The sequence below is a fragment of the Anguilla anguilla genome, chromosome 1 (genome assembly GCF_013347855.1).
Source record: "Anguilla anguilla isolate fAngAng1 chromosome 1, fAngAng1.pri, whole genome shotgun sequence".
Lineage (NCBI taxonomy): Eukaryota > Metazoa > Chordata > Actinopteri > Anguilliformes > Anguillidae > Anguilla > Anguilla anguilla.
Genome location: NC_049201.1, coordinates 69068229 through 69086013, shown reverse-complemented (window position 1 = coordinate 69086013; position 17785 = coordinate 69068229). Strand labels below are relative to the sequence as shown.

Here is a 17785-nt window from a genome sequence, read left to right as displayed (position 1 = left end):
ATTGGTCGTAAAAGGAATATTGCTAGTTTGCTACAATTCTTAGCAATGAATTTGGCTACATCTTGTTTTTTTTCCGTGAAGCAGGTCAGGGTCAAGAGACGATCATGACTGAATGAAAATCCGTCAGGATCAGACTGTTCCGCCCACGCTTATAAATAAGCTGGAGTTTCTCAGCAGTAGCCAGAACCGATCGCACGGAACACTGAGTCAGCACTGTTTGTCTTGGCCAACACAATTACGAGAACTGGCTTTAAAACGCCCACGAGAATCTCAAATTGAATGAAAAATAATTCTACTGAAGTTAGCGTGGTGACGTATCCGATGTTTCCCCCCATTAAATCATTTTATTTTGAGAATTTCTACGAAAAGTTTTACATGAGTGATTGTGATTTCCTGACAGGGAACTGAAAGCCATTTAGAATAGCCGGACAAGTCTTCTAAGTGATACACATTTGTACTTCTTAAAGTATGGGCCCCATCCCGGCTGGGAACCAGATGAAGATTAGGCTACTGCCGATTAGCTGCTTAAAATATTAAAATAACTGTAGGAGCGTAAATGCGCTCATCCGATTTATTTGAGTAGGCTAATAGTGTCAACCTGGACAACAACATAAACTGACCCAGGAGTTTACATGTAGAATCACAAAAGCAGCAATGCAATTAACATTCACATTCACGATTTAACAAATCACCTATCCCAAGCAAGAACCAAAATATTATCTTGCATTCATAAAGATTACATCCATTACAAGTCATAAGAAGACAAAGCTAAAATCATAAAAAATATCTTAACCTGAACTAATACTGAAGTTAGGAGTGTTTGGCGAGGATGTAGTCTGAAGAGTTTGGTCTCTTGATGGACAACGGTTCTGCTGTCTGGATCATGAGTTCATTCCATCACTCAGGGGGCCAGTACAGACAGGCATTGTGTCTGGTAGGAGTGACTTCTGGCCTGGGGAGGACACAGCCAGTCGCTCTGAGATTGTGGAGATCTGGCTCGGGTATAGGGTTTAAAAATTGACTGGAGGTGTGGGTGAAGCTGTTCCGTTCTCTGCCCCCTTGGCTAGTAATTTAATATTTTAAACTTGATGAGAGCAGCCACTGGCAGTGAATGAAGTCACATGAGGAGGAAGCAGTGTGACATGAAGATTGCTGGCAAGTCATGTGGCTGCCTTGTCTATTAACTGCAAGGGTTTCATGGCACAAGCAGAAGACTGACAAGAAAGCAATTGCAATAGTACCAGGACTTGGACTGAGAGCTGCGTAGACCAGGTGGTAAGCGAGGGGCACATTGTCTGACTGTTGTATAGAGCCTGCACACCTGACTCTTTGCTGTTATATGGAAGGAGAAGGAAATCTGATTAACTAGGTTTAACAGTATATACCCTTAACAGAATAGTGCCCTCTTCTAACATCAAGACTGAGGGAGAGGTCTTTCAATGTTATGGACTTGGTGGGAATGAAAGCATTTCAGTTTTGGGCCCGGTTGAACTTTAGTAGACGATCGTCTAGCATGAGACCTCATTCCTGCTCAGTAAGACCTGTGCGTCAGACAGAGGCAAGAAGAGGAAATGAGAACCCATTGGAGGACATGACAGACCGAAGAGACTGGATATAAAGGGAACAACATGAGGGGACAGTTGCATTGGTATGAGGTCACTCACCATCACAGGAAACCATAAATGACTGTCTAGAAAATTAGGGCTGAGTCCACTTGGGCCTAAGATCCAAAGTGTAATTAGAATGGAGAGGAGGAGCTTGGAGTCTCAGTGTTTTTTTGTTTTTTTAAACAAATGTAATGCCTACTAATCTCACAACTTCAAACCTGGCATCGTTTGACCCTGTTAATGGGAAAGTTGCTAGATTTCCCCTAAACTCTTCCAAAATTCCTACAAGCGGAATAATGCTAGTGGGAAGCTGATTTGGCCTCAGTGCATTTGCCATCTGCAGCTGTCTTTTCAGTGTACTCAGGTTTCGTTTTCGGTTTGCAAAGTTGACCACAGGAGAGAAACGTTTCTTCATGCACATGCACCCTTTGTGAATAAATAAGAGGTGTAAGCCACCAATATTGTTCTCACTTTGTTTTAGAGGAAAATGTTACAGAGAAACAAGAAATATGAGGCAAAGTTAATATAAAACATTTAAAAGTTACTCCATAGCATATAACATTCAGTATTGGTATAAATTGAACCCACTTCATGAAACCTTTTATATTTTGGTTTTGACTCATGACCATTATTTTAATATGTGGTGATAAAGAGCAAGAAATATCTAAATGAATTTAATTTTCCATTAGAATGTTAGGGAAATTGGGATTGTACATGCAACATGAATTGACGGAGTTGTGGCATATTCCCAACTTGGAGAAATGATCTGAAAGCAGGGTTAGTTTGGCTTAACTAAGTTTGTACTTGTTCATTCTGGAAAAAAGTGGGAACACGTAATATGTATGCCATTTCTAGAATATCTATGCATATGTCCTATATACCATAGTACCATATGCCAATTTAATAATTATATGCATGCCTTATAAGCTGAATGATGTTATAAACTTGCTATGATCCTTTACAAGCTGCTCCTGCCTACGTGCTGAGGTTGCTGATATTGTTCAACTATGTTTCCCTTTATGAATTAGCCTGTATCGCTAACTTTGCTGCTTTGTTATCATTAACTATTAGCCTACTTCATTCATTTCTGGCTTTGCGTTAGTTGAGCGTTGGAGAAAATGTTACCTGATCAAATGGGCAATGCAGAGAGGAGAACTACCATCAGTCCAGTCTGTTCATTTAATGGATTGAAGCCACTAATGTTTGCGCTTGGCTTTAAAGGGGGTTGCTCGATGGTATTCAATAAAAATTCATGGCTGACATCCCAACCTGGATGGCTAGGCATCACCTGAAGCTCAACCTTGAAAAGAACGAACAACTCAACTTCATCCCAAATGGGTCCTTGCACTACAAGAGCTTGCCATCACTGTCAATGGTACTACAGTGGCTCCCTCCCACAAAGAGCCTGGGGGAGGCCCTGGATCACCGGCTGGACTACAATGACCAAATAACTGCAATCACAGGCCTACAGGTTCCTCCTGTTCAATTTCAGGAGGATTCGGCCATACCTGACCACTTTCTCCACCCAGCTACTCATCCACACCATGGTAATCTCATGTCTAGATCACTGCAACTCGCAAACCTATGAGCTTATGCCATATAGTCACTACAACCAGAATGCGACTGCCTGAATTCTCTACATTCAAAAATTATTCCACGTCACTCCCCTGCTGAGGTCACTCTGCCTGGTCGCCGCCAGGGTCAGGTTCAAAGTCCTTGCTCTGCCCTACACTGGAGCCAATAGGACAGCCCCTTCCTACATACAGGACATAATTCAGCACCACACACCAGCCCAACCACTCTGCTCTGCTCCAGCGGGGCGACTTGCACTTCCTGTCCTCCATGGGAATGGTTTTCACTTGTCTCGAATGCAGAGCTTCTCCATCCTACCTCCCCAGTGGTGGAACCACTCAGACTCTACCTTGACTAACTACCACTACACTCCTCTGCAGGGAGTCGAGTGTAACACTTGTATCGAGCTCTTCTACACTTTCATGTTGCACTCTTTCATCATATCTCCACTAGCTAATCATGCCTCACTTCTAGCTTAAGACTCAGCCATAACTTTATTGACTTAGCCAATGCTTTACTGTGTGAACTAGACATTATGCTCATGGCTATGGATAGCTGCTTCTTTATGAGAATTGTACTTATCTGACCTGTGTTTGTATTTGTTTCAGTGACAAATTGGCAAGTACATTGGTTTGGATAAAAGTGTCTGCCAAATGAAATGTAATGGAATTATGAAACCACAGATGGTGTGGCAGAGGAATTGTGATATTGCACAGCAGCTGTGTAGTAAATATATCAATAAATATAATTCCACACCATGTCAGTACAAGCATGTCTTTGCTTAAGGTCAGTACAATTCTCATTTTATACATCTAGAACACAGAAAAACATGAATATTTTCAATAAGATTGCATTAGGCCACATCAAGCTGGTCAGTCAATTAATACATTTCTTGTGTTTCAGAAGTTCAAATCTTCTGGAAAAGAAAAACAAAATTCCCTTCTGTAAATCAGTTTGTTTAGTCAAACATCCAATTAATAACAAAAGACTGAACTATATGTGGGTATAAAACAGGGAGGCACTCAGCTGGAGTTCTGAAAAACTAAAAACTGAGTTCTAACCACGATGCCACTGATTTACAATTTAATTTTTAAATGTTTCCAGGATGGAAGATTGATGGTGATGTTTTTTCTTGCTATTGTGGCCTCTGGCTTGCTTTGTGGGGGTTTAGGCGAGGGTATACACGGGTATACAAACTGTGAAAAATTCTTTGGAAAATGCACACTATAACTAAAATTAGATTGGCTGATTGAGCACCCCCATGGCACTTGAATAACAGTGGGTGTAAGGGGATCACCTGAAAAATTTACCTGAAAGCAGAACACACACTGCCATTTCACCAGTTTATTACAAGCTTCTCCTTGGCAGAATTATAGATACATAATTAAGTGCTAACAAATAGAGGTAAATTGAGGGGTTAAAACATAAAGAGCATTTCCAAGAACGGACCCACGAGTAACCTTCATGTTAAAATTAAAACTGAACAACATGAGTATGTGACTAAGCCACACTAATCTTTCCACAGTATCATGGTGGAACGCTGACAGGAACATGTCATTTTCATGAGGGATAATTTGGTTCCTCAATTTTGTAATTTTGCTGCAATCATTTCTGGGTATCCGCAGCTTCCCCAAAACAGCCAATCAGAGCCCACTGACAAACTATGGATCTGTGGCAGAGCCGACTCGAGCCAATACACGACGTAGGCAGCTGCTTAGGGCCCATGATTGCCAGATATATAATTAACATATATATCATTTATAATTTTGGGTTGGGGGGCCTGTTTAGGGTCCCTCGAAGGCTAGGGCCATTACTGTCTCTGGTGCTTGTTTCTAGCCGAACTTGAGCCACATTCATCCAGCAGATCTATCGTTCAAAGCATCTCTAAACCCTCAGAATCTCCAGGAACAGCAGTGGACACCAGTGCTGTATTATCAGGTCTATTTTGAGAGTAACTGGGAGTAATGTGACTGTCGCAAAGTGCAGATTTTAAGGATGGGGTATAAACTCAACCCTCCTGCCCTGCTCTGGAGCCATAGTTCTACTATTAACACAGCCATTACTCGCAAAGTAAAACAAGAATGTGGTTGATTTAAAAATGAACAATCTCCAGACAATGGAGAAGCTCCAAACCCCGTGTGACTCTGGTGCTCAAGCACCAGAGCTGGATATAGTAGCTTAATACATGACAATGCTAAAGGGGTAAAATAATTGACCCTGTCTAAAAACACAATAATTGCATGTTCAGATAATGTAATGCATGATCTGATGTTATTCAATTCCAAATAACACATCTCTTACTGATAGCGCCATATTCGTATTTAACGTAATTTTACAATGAGCTGTATTTCTTCAGTACCTGATTATTTGCTCAAGAAAGGAGCCAGACACTCACATTCACAGAAGCATACCCTCATACACAGTAAAACACATCTTATCACTATCAAATATAATCAGCAAGATTATCATTCCCAAAATTGCTTAAAACATTTTCTGCAAATTCAATACATTTTTTCTGCAATCAATCAAAGCCTTCAAATACCTGAATAATTACTTCACAAAACATTTAACCCTATAAAATTATCTTTCAATAAAAATAATTTCAATATCAGTTCTCATCCTACTATGTATTATAAATGCAACTATTTTCATTTTTCTGAATTACAAAAATATAATTACACAGCAGGTAGACACATTGATTGGATCACCTTTTTACCACTTAATGTGCATGTGCTTGCATATGTATGTGTTTGTGCATGTGCGTGTCTGTGTGTATGTGTGTGTAAATTGTCATTTATATATGTCAATGTTTAGCAACAGCAGATTTACATCAGATATCAAATAACCTTCCACATGGCAAGTGTACTGACAGCAACAAAAAAATCAATGCGTCTTCAAGTAAAATGTCAAAATCTGAGTAACACTGTCAGTAGAAGTACATGTGACTGGGGGGATCCATGATGCAGTTCAGTGTGTGGCCAGAGGGGGCATGTCTGAGTCTGAGCCAAACAGCTCTTTATATAGGGGAGGGAAGAGGGAGTGCACAGTGAGAGGATAGAGCTGCCGGAACCAGCGTAGTTTCTCAATGTGTAGACTGCACAGGGATTTCAACATCGCCACCTTCTGGTAGAGCTGGGGAACAAGAAAAACATTTAAGCATTTAAAGGTGCCATCAGGACAAACACGATACTCATTTTATTTAATTTCATCACTACAATTATTTTCATTTTACTTTCACAGTTTGACATCCTCTGAAAGTAAGGGACACATACTGATAAGGGTTTTAACAGCACAGATACATCTTTTTACAGCAACACAGCCAACAAACAAAAATAATAAGTAAATGGGATTTTCTTCATAATATCAACATGAAATAAAGTTTTTAGATATAAAATTATTTAGATAATTGTATCAAAAATAAAACATAAGTTTTAATTTTGATATAATCTGCTTTGTATTAATATGAGTTATTTTTTTTGAGATCACTGTAAATACATTAATAAGGTACACCTATGTTGATTTTGAATCCACCTGTGTTCAATTACATGATTTCAGAATAAATATCACAGACTGTGATGTCTCACAACTGAAACAACAGATCCGAGCAGTCACACTTACATGAGGACAAATGACTTGCGACTTTGAGATGAAATTGTTAAGAGGCAAATAGTTGAAGAAAGTTGTTTAAAAAGTTGGCAAAGCCATTTAAAAAATAACCCTCCTTGGGGCACCAATTAGTGCAATGTAAAAACAATAATAAAAACGACCCAAACCAAAATCCGGCGGCAAAACTGAGCAACTGGACAAGAAGGACAGTTGTCAGAGAAGTGACCAAGAAGCTAGCTACAACACTGACAGAGTAGCAGAAACCACTAGCACCCGAAAATATTCAGCAATGTAATTATTGCCAAAGGCCCATCTACAAAGTATTGACTCTGTGGGGTCAATACTTTTATGAATGAGAAATGTAAACCTTTTATTTAAAAAAAACAAAAAAAAAAACAGCTCACCTTGTGCAGTAGAGCCTCCTGGTTATCTCTGCGCAGAGTGTGGTTGAAAGCCAGCTCCACCTCTTTCCTCGCTCTCTCAACTCTACCCCTCTCCTCCAGGCATGGGCGATCTACACACACACACACACACGCACATGCACACACACACACACACGCACGCACGCACGCACACACAATACAGTAGTTTTGCATTTACATATTTCCATTAATACAATAAGCAAGCGTCAGGAGCTTCACAATCCATTCTTTACACTGAATGGTTGTAAGTCTGTTAGATGTGTGTGGCACACAACGACTGCAAAGCTTCAATGTGCAGGATATAGGCTGCTTCTTAAGTAAAAGAAATTGAGCAACTGTAGGAGTTCTAGTGCTGCAAGAGTTCTGTGCAAAAAACATGACAGTTTTTCTGCTCCCTTTTTTGGCCTAGTGCAGTGGTGTGGATGGAGCCTCCTTGTATTGTTGGTGTAGTTCCTACCTTCATTGATGAGCACCAGGGCACTGAAGAGCGCCACCTGCTGTTCAGTCAGCCGCAGAGCACACAGGCTGTGTGCAAGGTCAAACACTGAAGTTATCAGGTCATTGCAGGCTGGGAGAGAGAGTTTAGGGGGGTATCAGTCAATATTGAAAAAGTGTTCAACTGTCAGACGGTGTGTGTGTATTCGTTCATCAGTGGATGGTCAGCTTTTTAATTAATCCAACATCTCCCCTGTAACTGGTTTGGTGTTTTTGTGTGTCAGTCAGCCGTGTTTGTGTGTGGGTGTGTCATGTTCATGCCAGCCAGCTGTGAGGCTTTCATTTCTCACCCAGGGACTTGAAAAGCTCTTTGCCGGCAAACTTCCCGTCAAAGAAGACTGTACTGTTCTCTGTATTAAACATTCTGCTCATCCTCACCAGAACCACCTCCATTGAGCCTGACAGAAACAGAAAGAGTGAACACACGTAGCGCTAATCCTCGCTTTAGTCATAAAGACAGGGTTGGCATAGCAACCCTCACCGCCCGCCCACCCCATCCTTGGTGCTCCATCCTGGCCTCACCGGACTTGAGCAGGACGATTTGGTCGTTCTGACAGAGCTGGCGGAACCCTGGGATGTGCTTGGCGAACTCCACCACGTACTGCACCGCGTCCGTCAGCCTGAGCGCGCAGTGCTGCCACATCTCATCCACCGACTGCAGAGGGGGGAGAGGGGAGGAGGAGGAGGAGGAGCTTCACTCAGGAGGCTACGTGCCCCTGTTCCGCTGGGCTCTGCAACAACATCTGCACAACAAAATTCACACCTGCCCCTACTGAGAATGTGCTTTATCATTCCATCATCTGTTCCGCGTACAACAGCGCTGGAATGTTCTTCCCCGTTCCTACTGCTATTGCTGACAATGACGCCCACTGCCCTCGGGAGCTGAACCGTGAGGGAAATAACTGAAATATAAATGGCAATAACTGCATCGGGTGCCTTTGTGATTTGCTTTTGTGCTTAAGCTGTATCACAGGACTGTTCTATGTACTTCCTGCTTCCTCTGCCGTGTGACCTATGACCTCAGGGAGCTGCACGCTGAGGGGTGGCGGAGCTGCACTCTGGTCTGTCTGGCGTGCTGGTGTACGGTACCTTGCTCTGGTAGGCGTGGATCTCCTCTCTGCTGAAGACCTTCCACCTCAGGGCCTGCAGCTCCTCCACCCGGTACTGGCTGGTCTCCCGGTGAGAGCGCACGATGCTGGCACACACCTCCTCTGCACAGCCACACGAAACCGACAGAAAATCGACACGGCCTTACAGTCACGAGAATGCTAACGCCAAGTGCCCTCTGTGTGGGATAACGCAGGGTCTGCGTATAAGCAGTACTAAACAACAACACGGCACAATCAGCACACACCACAGGGGACACAACCAGGCAACACAGTTGCACATCATCTGAAGGAAGCCAATGGTACTCCCACTCACCAGAGAAAAAGAATGATTGAGCTGTTTTTTTTAAGGTAATACATACTACCATCAATGATGCTGCATCTCACTAACTAAAAATAGAATTACATTATCACAGTGACATGCCCACAAGGTGAGTCAGTGTTCAGTGAACATTTGTCCTTAACTTTGACTCAAGATTTAATATGTTCAGTTCTTTTATTTTCTAAAGCAATCATGAAATAAATTAGCCACACGGTGTGAAAAAAAAGAACTGTTTAATTTATTGCGTGAATCCTGGTCACAGCCTCCTCTGGCTTGTGCTCTCACCTATGTGCAGCAGCGACGACGTGGGGTAGGGGCAGAAGATGTCCTCATAATTCACCCCAATGTCCCCTCTGGACATTCCCAGCCCAGGCTGATCAGGGGACCGCTGCTGAGAATCAAACACTTTAAACCTCTGTCCTGTGGATGGGGTGACAAAGGGAGAGAGGGTGGACAGGGAGGGCAGGAAGAGGCAGTGGGACAGAGGAAAAAGGGATGGAGAGGCAATAGAGGGAGGGTGGAGAGGGAGGTGAATGAGAGATTTATACATGCTGATAATTTGGGCATTGTGTGGAGAGAAGAACCAGCGCACACACCTCTCCCCTCTCCCTGGCCACCGCAGTCCCCCCGGCTCTGTGAGCTGGGCACCGGTAACATGAGCGAGTGCCTGTAGGCCGAGGCCAGAGCCGGGGACTTTCCTTGGGAGCAGCCCAAGTAGACGTGCATGTCAGGAGGGCAGGAGGGAAGCTCTGGTTCCATGTGGAAGGGGTAGGCTGGAGCGGCAGGCTGGTCCAGGTGCGGCGAGCGGTCACGGGGCTCCTTGCTGTGGTACGGCAGAGTGGGCGGGGCCTCGTCAGGGCTGGCCTGGAGCTGCTGCTGCTGCTGCCGGTGCCTCTCCACCTCAGCAAAGAGAGAGTCCCGCTGCCGCTTCGACATGCGACCAAACTTCACAGCTGCAGCAGAGTTAGGAGTATCAAGGAAAAGATCAGCCGTGCAATCTTTTCCTTGATCACCTTTCTGTCTTCTCAAGCAAAATGCCACATTGATAGAAAAAATAATTAAATGGGCTGCTATTAATAAATAGCTGAAGTATAACAGTAATGACAGCAACCATGAAAGCAATGATAGCCACTGATACTGAGAACATTGTGACGTCACAGTCGCCTGCTCACTCACTCCCCTCCTTCCCCCTCCCCACACACACTCTAATTACAGCCCCATCTCCTGTGTCCCTCGTGCCCAATGACACCATCTCTCCCTGTTAGCGTTCGAGAGTGTCTTTCCGCACGCTCAGCCCCGAGACGCGAGCCTCACCGTCTCGACTCATGCCCTGGGCCACGCACTTCTGCAGCCGGCAGCTCTGGCAGCGGTTGCGGCTCGTGCGGTCGATGGGGCAGTTGCTCTGGCGCGAGCAGGAGTACGACACGCTGGACTGCTGACTCCTCCGGAAGAAGCCCTGAAAAACAGAAATCAAAAGAGGGGGAGAAAGCGAGAGGGAGAGAGAGGGAGGCAGGGATGGAGAGAGAAGTGGTTTACAAATGAGGAAAGGCAGCAAGCAGCAGTGGGAGAAACCACTACTGTGCTACCAGTAAGACACGTTAGGTTAGGGTGTTCAATTTGCAGAGTAGGATATAAGCTGGAGTCCTGAGTGAGGCAGTGTTCTTAGGGCTCTCAAGCAAGAGAGACTCCCTTATTTCTTCAGCAAATATTCAGACGTGTTAACAAATAATGAGTAGATTCATGATGAGGACGGGCATTTTCTTTTTGCCAAGATAATAAATGTTGTGATGTTATGAACATTAATGAGGTGGCTGTTAAGGCTGTAGTAAGGAGTAGTTGACCCACCTTGCAGCCCTCACAGGTGATGACTCCATAATGTACTCCTGATGACTTGTCACCACAGATCTTGCAGGGAATCACCTCAATCTGAGCTGCACAGACGAACATAAACAACACCCACACAATTACAAAGAACCCCAGATGGAAAGCAAAGCTGCTGTTGAATATATTGCCCAGCAGGGGGTAGCGGTGAGTGTATTTTCTGTAGCAGCAGTCGTTTCAATTCTCTTCTATTGCAATCTCCCAAGTGTTCCTTTGTCTCTCCAATAAATACACAGAAACATGAACTGACATCATAACAGCACAAAGGGAAAGGTAGGCTATTGAAAAGAACAACATTCGCAGTCCATGCTTCCACAAAGTGAACAGGGAATATTTACTGAAATACCCACACGTGCATGTATATATGCGCGCACACAGGCATACACAAATGTTGCGTAATGAAATTAATCCTGTGCGGCCACAGAGAGTAATCCCACTCTAATTGAGAGAGCGGGAGATGGAGAGAGAGAGAGAGAGAGAGAGAGAGAGAGAGATCAGGGTGGGGAGTAGGAGGAAAGGGACAGTTAGGGGAGTTAGCAAGGAGGGAAGGCTGGGGAATGGTAATGAGTATAATGAGGACATAAAGAACATTAGTAAAACAGACATGTAGAGCACAAACACCTTAAAAAAAAGAAATGGCCTATGGGTGCAGGTGCTCCATGTGTGTGTGTGTGTGTGTGTGTGTTCTACCATGTATATTTCAGTAAATCTAGCCTGTTGACTTCTTGGAAGCCTGGTCTGTGAATGTGGTCATGTGGTCAAATGCAAGTGGCCTATCACAAACCAAGCAACTGACAACTGCCACACACACAAATGCGCTAAACAATTTTTTCAGCAGAATTTTATTTTTTGCAAGGAAACCCACTTTTTAATAACCGCCGTAGCGACACTGAAAAAGTGACTTGTGCGTCAATGCCATTTCTGCACATGCACAAATCAGTATTTGATGAATAATAACAAGGATCAAGCCAGGATAAATGAGTAATGTTTTCAAGGGACTCAAGTCCCTGTTATGTCATTTTATCTGTAGGGTGGATTACGAAAGTGTGCCCCTTATCAGACCCCCAAAAGAAAACAGACTGTGTTTACTGTGTTGAAAGGGAGTCTGCAGGGGTACATCTTACTGGATCAGCATTAAGTGAACCTTAGTTTCTCCACAATACAGTGTAATCATGGTATGCTTACAGAGACAGTGCAAGCAGATTTCAGTGATGTACTGTTTAGTTATGATTGTGTCTTTATTTGATGGCTTGGGGTTTTCCTTTGATCTTTTTTTTGGGCATATAAGGGTAAAAATGTAATGGTTCGGGGAGACTCGTCAGCACGGCCTCCTGCGCATCATATGCGTATAGCCATTCAACTACGCACGCACTTTTGCACCATTGCATATTTCCATTATTGAACGCACTGCACTGACCTGCCATTTCTGTTTGACTGTTTTTAACACCAAGCAGTTTTAAGGTCCTAAGATATACATAGAACTCTGCACACCGTAGTCACTCACCGATACACTAGTGTTAGAGCAAGATACACAATTATATCTATGCAGGCTACACAAGCTAGAGGCATGTCTGCATATACCAAGACAGACAGCGATCTGTACAGAGCCACACTACTGGTGGAAAGCAGTCTCCTCCTTCTATGAGTAACTGTTAGCACAGTGGAAAGGGTAGAATTTTGGAGTCCGATAATCGAGATACCATTTACTGAATCCCATTCCAGTAGCACTGGGTAAGACTACACGCGTTCCTTCACCACTCAGATACTTCCACTGTTTGGTGTATCTGAGGAGTTTCCTACAATCTGATCAGAAAATAAATGCTTTTAATAAATGCTTTTATCCCAATATCCAAAATCATCAGTCAAACTGTTCATCCATCCATGAAATTTGATTTAGTATTTCCAAATTAATATAACAGTGCACACCAGACAACATTATGCCAAAGATGATGAGATCACAGGGCAGTTACTTCTTTAACAGTGAGAAGTGATTAGATTTAGTTTCACACTGGAGAAAATTAAGGTCAACATGAAACAACATGAAATCTTGATGAGTGATAACACTGAATACTCAACTGAATGAATTTCTGTAATCATCATATTTATTCTGTTCTTTTATAACTACTTTTACTGGCAGTTTTATCTTATCTTCAGCAATTTCAGGATGTAAGTTCCTATTTTAATTGTTTTCTGTTTATCCACACACACACATATATATATATGTATATATATAGAGAGAGCGAGAGAGAGTGTGTTTTTAAAGAACAGAATAGTGTACAGGACTGTTGCCAAGATAAAACATAACATTGAAAAAGCCAAAAGATATCAGAAAAGGGAGAGGGTGGAATATTTAAGGCTGGAGAGAGGCGGAGGCTTCGTAGGTGTCAACCTCAGGGTCTTTTTAAGTGGTTTACTGACTACTCTTTCGGTCTGACTATCCCTCTTTCAAGCTCTCTATCTCACTCTTTCCCACTCCTTTTCTCACTCACAAAAGACAGGGCTGCCAGTAATACCGTCTTTCATCTCTTCTTCAATTGCCAGGAATCCCCATCCCCCCCTTCTCTCCCCCCAGTTGTCCTCTCCGCCGTTCTGTTGTTCTCTCTCTCTCTCTCGTTCTTTCTCCCGCTCAACCTATCTGTAAACCATTACAAAAAATGAACAGGAACCTACAAAATAGAACACAATACAAAATAATACAGTATTATCCCCCAGTGGTTACAAGAACGTAGATATGTCTGATATGTACGACATAATCTAAAACAGGTTTATTATGTCTGACAAACCTGTTTTAGCTGCTATGAAGCCTGTAGGCCAATTACTTATCAGCTGTTAAGACATAATCAAACTACTCATAATTCAGTGGAGGTACTGTACCATCTAGGCATTCCTAGATCACACCCATAAAGGTGCTCACTGATTCGTGATCATGTGAGGTGTGCCCACGGTCAGCGGTACGCGTAGGTTTTGTGTGAAGACATCTTCGAGGGATAGCCAGGAAGTGGCAGAGAATTTTAAATGAGTTATTGGTAAGAGGGAAGTGGAAACCACATATTGAACCGAACATAACGGTTTCGCTTTGCAAGTCCGCTCGTTTTGTACGCCAAGACATTACTTTGCATTACTTGTGCAATCACAAAAATATATATTGTGCAAAGGGGAACACTGACGGCCTTGAGTCTGCACTACATTAACACACATATGAAGTGTACCTCGAATATGATGTTGACGTATTTGATATTATGTTGTATATCATTTTAGTTTCCCATTGAAGAAATGATAAAGGCATAGCTGCATAAAACTGCAATCACCTTTCACACAGCAATCCAAACTGACCTCGATGACTGAATAAAACAGGAAGGTTATGAGGAAAAGCTAATCCATGGCCATGTGTTTGTCCAGAAACAAGATATTTCAACTCTCGCTAGCCAAGTAAAGACAGACGTTGAAGGAAATTAATAAAAATATGGCCCCTGGTGGCCATAGGCCTGCAGGCCGACACAATGGCAGGTCTTTATACTCCATTGATGCGGTAAGCTGCATGAACTTCTCAGCTGCTTTCTTCCCGATCCTTCCTTTTTGTGTCATCTTGTCATTTTTGGAATATTTTCGATTTATATGTTTCTCAATGTACCTTATTTATCCAGAAGGGCACACACCGAAGTGGCTGTTAGCCAGGTCAAAGGCTTTTTCTGTGTGTCTCGTTCATTCACTACCTTACACTCCCACCACTCCTGGACCACGACTGGCTGGCCGTCTTTCCAAATGACCTGTTTGGGATGACTGAGTATAATGCATCGCACAGGTCAATGCTGATTATTCTGGCGTGGATAATTATTCCAATTTTCCAAACAGGCCACCAGCTTGCTCTACCAGCTTAACCAGCTTGGTCCAGCTTGAAGCCAGCTTTGATCAGCTTTGATCAGCTTTGATCAGCTGTAGACCAGCTATGACCAGCCACAGACCAGCTATGACCAGCTAGAAACATCAAAAACACAGTTTAAACGATGTTAAACCAGCTTAGAATCCCAGCTGCGTTCAGCTGGAATTTTCAGCAGGGTTATTTTTTGTCTGTCACAGCATACTCCCGCTACTTGTTATATAATTTTTCACAGAACAGTTTTCCATTCTCAAGGATAGCTTGAGTACTCACTACTTTTTCTGCATAGTTTTTTGTGCCATGGCATAATCTTCCCAGGCAGGGAGTGACATTAATTTTTTGCCTCAACAGCCACTGAGGCAAGTGGTTTCCCAAAGTCAGTAGCCACTCAGCATTTTCACCAGCCCAAAATCCCCCCCTCCCCCCAAAAAAGTAAAAAATATAGCCTAGGTAATTGTATCTGCATGCATTTGTTTGGACATAACATTTTATTTGTACAGAACGATTACAGCTATCCAACCTGAGGAAACAGTCTGTGTGTGTGTGTGTGAGTAGAAAAATCTGTCTAAAAAATCTAAAGTTATCTTTAATAAAACATGCACTTCTAAGATCGTTTAAATTTCAAAATCTGTACACTGCAGATCTTTGCCACAAATATGAGAGTTGTAGTATCATGAAGTATCACCACGAATTGACTTAACTATTTCAGATGCCTTTTGGAAACTACAATAATTGATGCTATCGAAACATCACCCGCCAAAGTGGCTAGTAAGAATGAACGAGTTGCAAGCCATTACCAAATTGTACCCGCATAATGTCAAACCCTGCTCCCAAGACTCACTCAATCTGTGGTTATGCAGCAATATGAAGAAAAAAAACGATCCCTAACATGTATACAAACAAATGCAGACTTGATCAAAAAAAGGTATCGGAAATGTTACACTGTTTGAGTCCTTCTCTGTGTTTGTGCTATTTTAGTGTGTCAGTGTGCCAAAGCATGTGTGTCACTGTGCCGATTTATATGCCCCAATTTTATGCACAAGGAAGGAACTCCCAGAAAGCACTTGAGAAAATAGGCCTGCAAGCACAAAGGACGCCTAAGGGTGACACAGGCATGGTGTTTGATGTAACACCAGTACAGCTGAAAAAATGTGAAATAACCAGACAGTCTCAACAATTACAATGCAGAGGTTTGCTTTTACAAGAGAGCAAGGGTGTGGTTGTGCCAGCTTGTGGGAACAGTGAAAACCTATGGCCACATATTAGGCATATATGACCAAGCAAGTAGGCATCTCAAGTAGAACAGCACAACATTTTGTCTCTGTGCACTCGGAAACCTGGGAAACTGGGATGCATGTGTTTCTGTGCGAACAAACGTGGGTTTGAGTGAATGCGAGAGTGAATCTGAGTGCCTGACAGTGACTTTGAGTGAACAGTGAAAGGTTGTGGGTCAGGATGGTTTCCTGTTGTTTGTGGGTGAGAATCAGAAGTGAAATACCTGAGAGCTGAGACCACTGAATGTCTCTCTTTCCAGCCCCCTTGTCTCTGTCTCTCTGTCTCTCAGACACACACACACACACGTACACACAAAACAGACACACACACACACACACACACACAAAACACACACATACACACACACACACACACACACGTACACACAAAACAGAGACACACACACACACACACATACACAATCACATACAAAACACACACATACACACACACACACACAATCACACACAAAACACACACATATACACACACACACACGTGCACACACAAAACACACACACACACACACACACGTGCACGCACACAAAACACACACACATACACACACTATCACAAACCCACTCACACATTCACAAGACCAATATATGCACACAGGCCAATGCAAACAGAGAAACATACACCCACAGTCACATACAAATATCAAAGCGCTTTGACCTTCATTAGTTTTCTTCAATCAGCAATTTCTAAGGCCTGGAAATACCTCACCTACTACATCAAATAAAAGAGAAAGGGCTACAGAGAGAAGTATTCACATCTCTCCTTTGGCTTCCTTTGGTTTAAGCATTACCATAATACTCTACAAAATCCATCTGAGGTTAATTTGAGGAGAGGGATATTAACTGCAAAAACCAAATGACAAATGAACAAATGAGAACTGTGTTGCATAAGACAAGCTCAATTTCAGTACATGTTGACTGGCATGTTTGTTAAAAGGTACTGAGTCCATGCAGGGGGAAAGCTATAGCCACCTGATGTACCCCCCTGTTCACTGAGAAAGGCTCACTGAGAAAGCTTTTTCTCTAAAATTCAGATGCCACTGCCCTCGGCCCTATATGATCACCATCTATGCCGCTACAATGACACATTCCCTGTAGTGAAAAAACAAGGCTGATAGAGAGGGCAGGAGATTCTCACTGACATGGAGTTTAAACAAAATTTTTGAAGCTAAAGTTGAATCCCAAATCTGCTGATATGGCCCTGCAACAGAATTTGTGACACTCAAGCTTTTTCAAGGTTAACACCCGAGGCCCACACTGACACCACAAACCCCACACAAAGCCAGAGAATAACACTTACTCACACACTTGCATAGTTACCCACTGAGTGCACAGAGGTATCCACATTTAATGTGCAAATAGTATATTTCAGAAACACACACACTCACTCACTCACTCACTCACACACACACACACACACATACATTAACAGACAGACAGAAAAACAGACACACAATATATTCTCTCTCTTTCACTGAAATTAGATCAGTTGCGGCAGTACCAGCCACATTCTACAGCCAGATTATTTGAATTCAAAAAGGGCACAAACTGTGGACGAGCACTCGCAGGGCACAAAACTGCTGAAAACTGCTGTCTCTCCGCAAA

The 17785-nt window shown here is 42.9% G+C and overlaps 1 protein-coding gene across 2 annotated transcripts in view; it reads right to left on the bottom strand.

Annotated features, from left to right (window-relative positions):
- Positions 1–4508: 4508 nt before the first annotated feature.
- rorc (RAR-related orphan receptor C) overlaps positions 4509–17785 on the bottom strand; it is a 32267-nt gene continuing 18990 nt past the window's right edge. For both annotated transcript variants that reach the window (XM_035389557.1, XM_035389566.1), the window contains 10 exons: positions 10976–11061; positions 10445–10586; positions 9727–10083; positions 9416–9550; positions 8792–8913; positions 8225–8357; positions 7993–8100; positions 7665–7775; positions 7190–7299; positions 4509–6311 (listed from right to left, as the gene is read on the bottom strand). In XM_035389557.1, coding sequence (XP_035245448.1) covers positions 6147–6311; positions 7190–7299; positions 7665–7775; positions 7993–8100; positions 8225–8357; positions 8792–8913; positions 9416–9550; positions 9727–10083; positions 10445–10586; positions 10976–11061 — 1469 coding nt within the window. In that variant the 3' untranslated portion in view covers positions 4509–6146. The remainder of the gene's footprint in view (positions 6312–7189; positions 7300–7664; positions 7776–7992; positions 8101–8224; positions 8358–8791; positions 8914–9415; positions 9551–9726; positions 10084–10444; positions 10587–10975; positions 11062–17785) is intronic.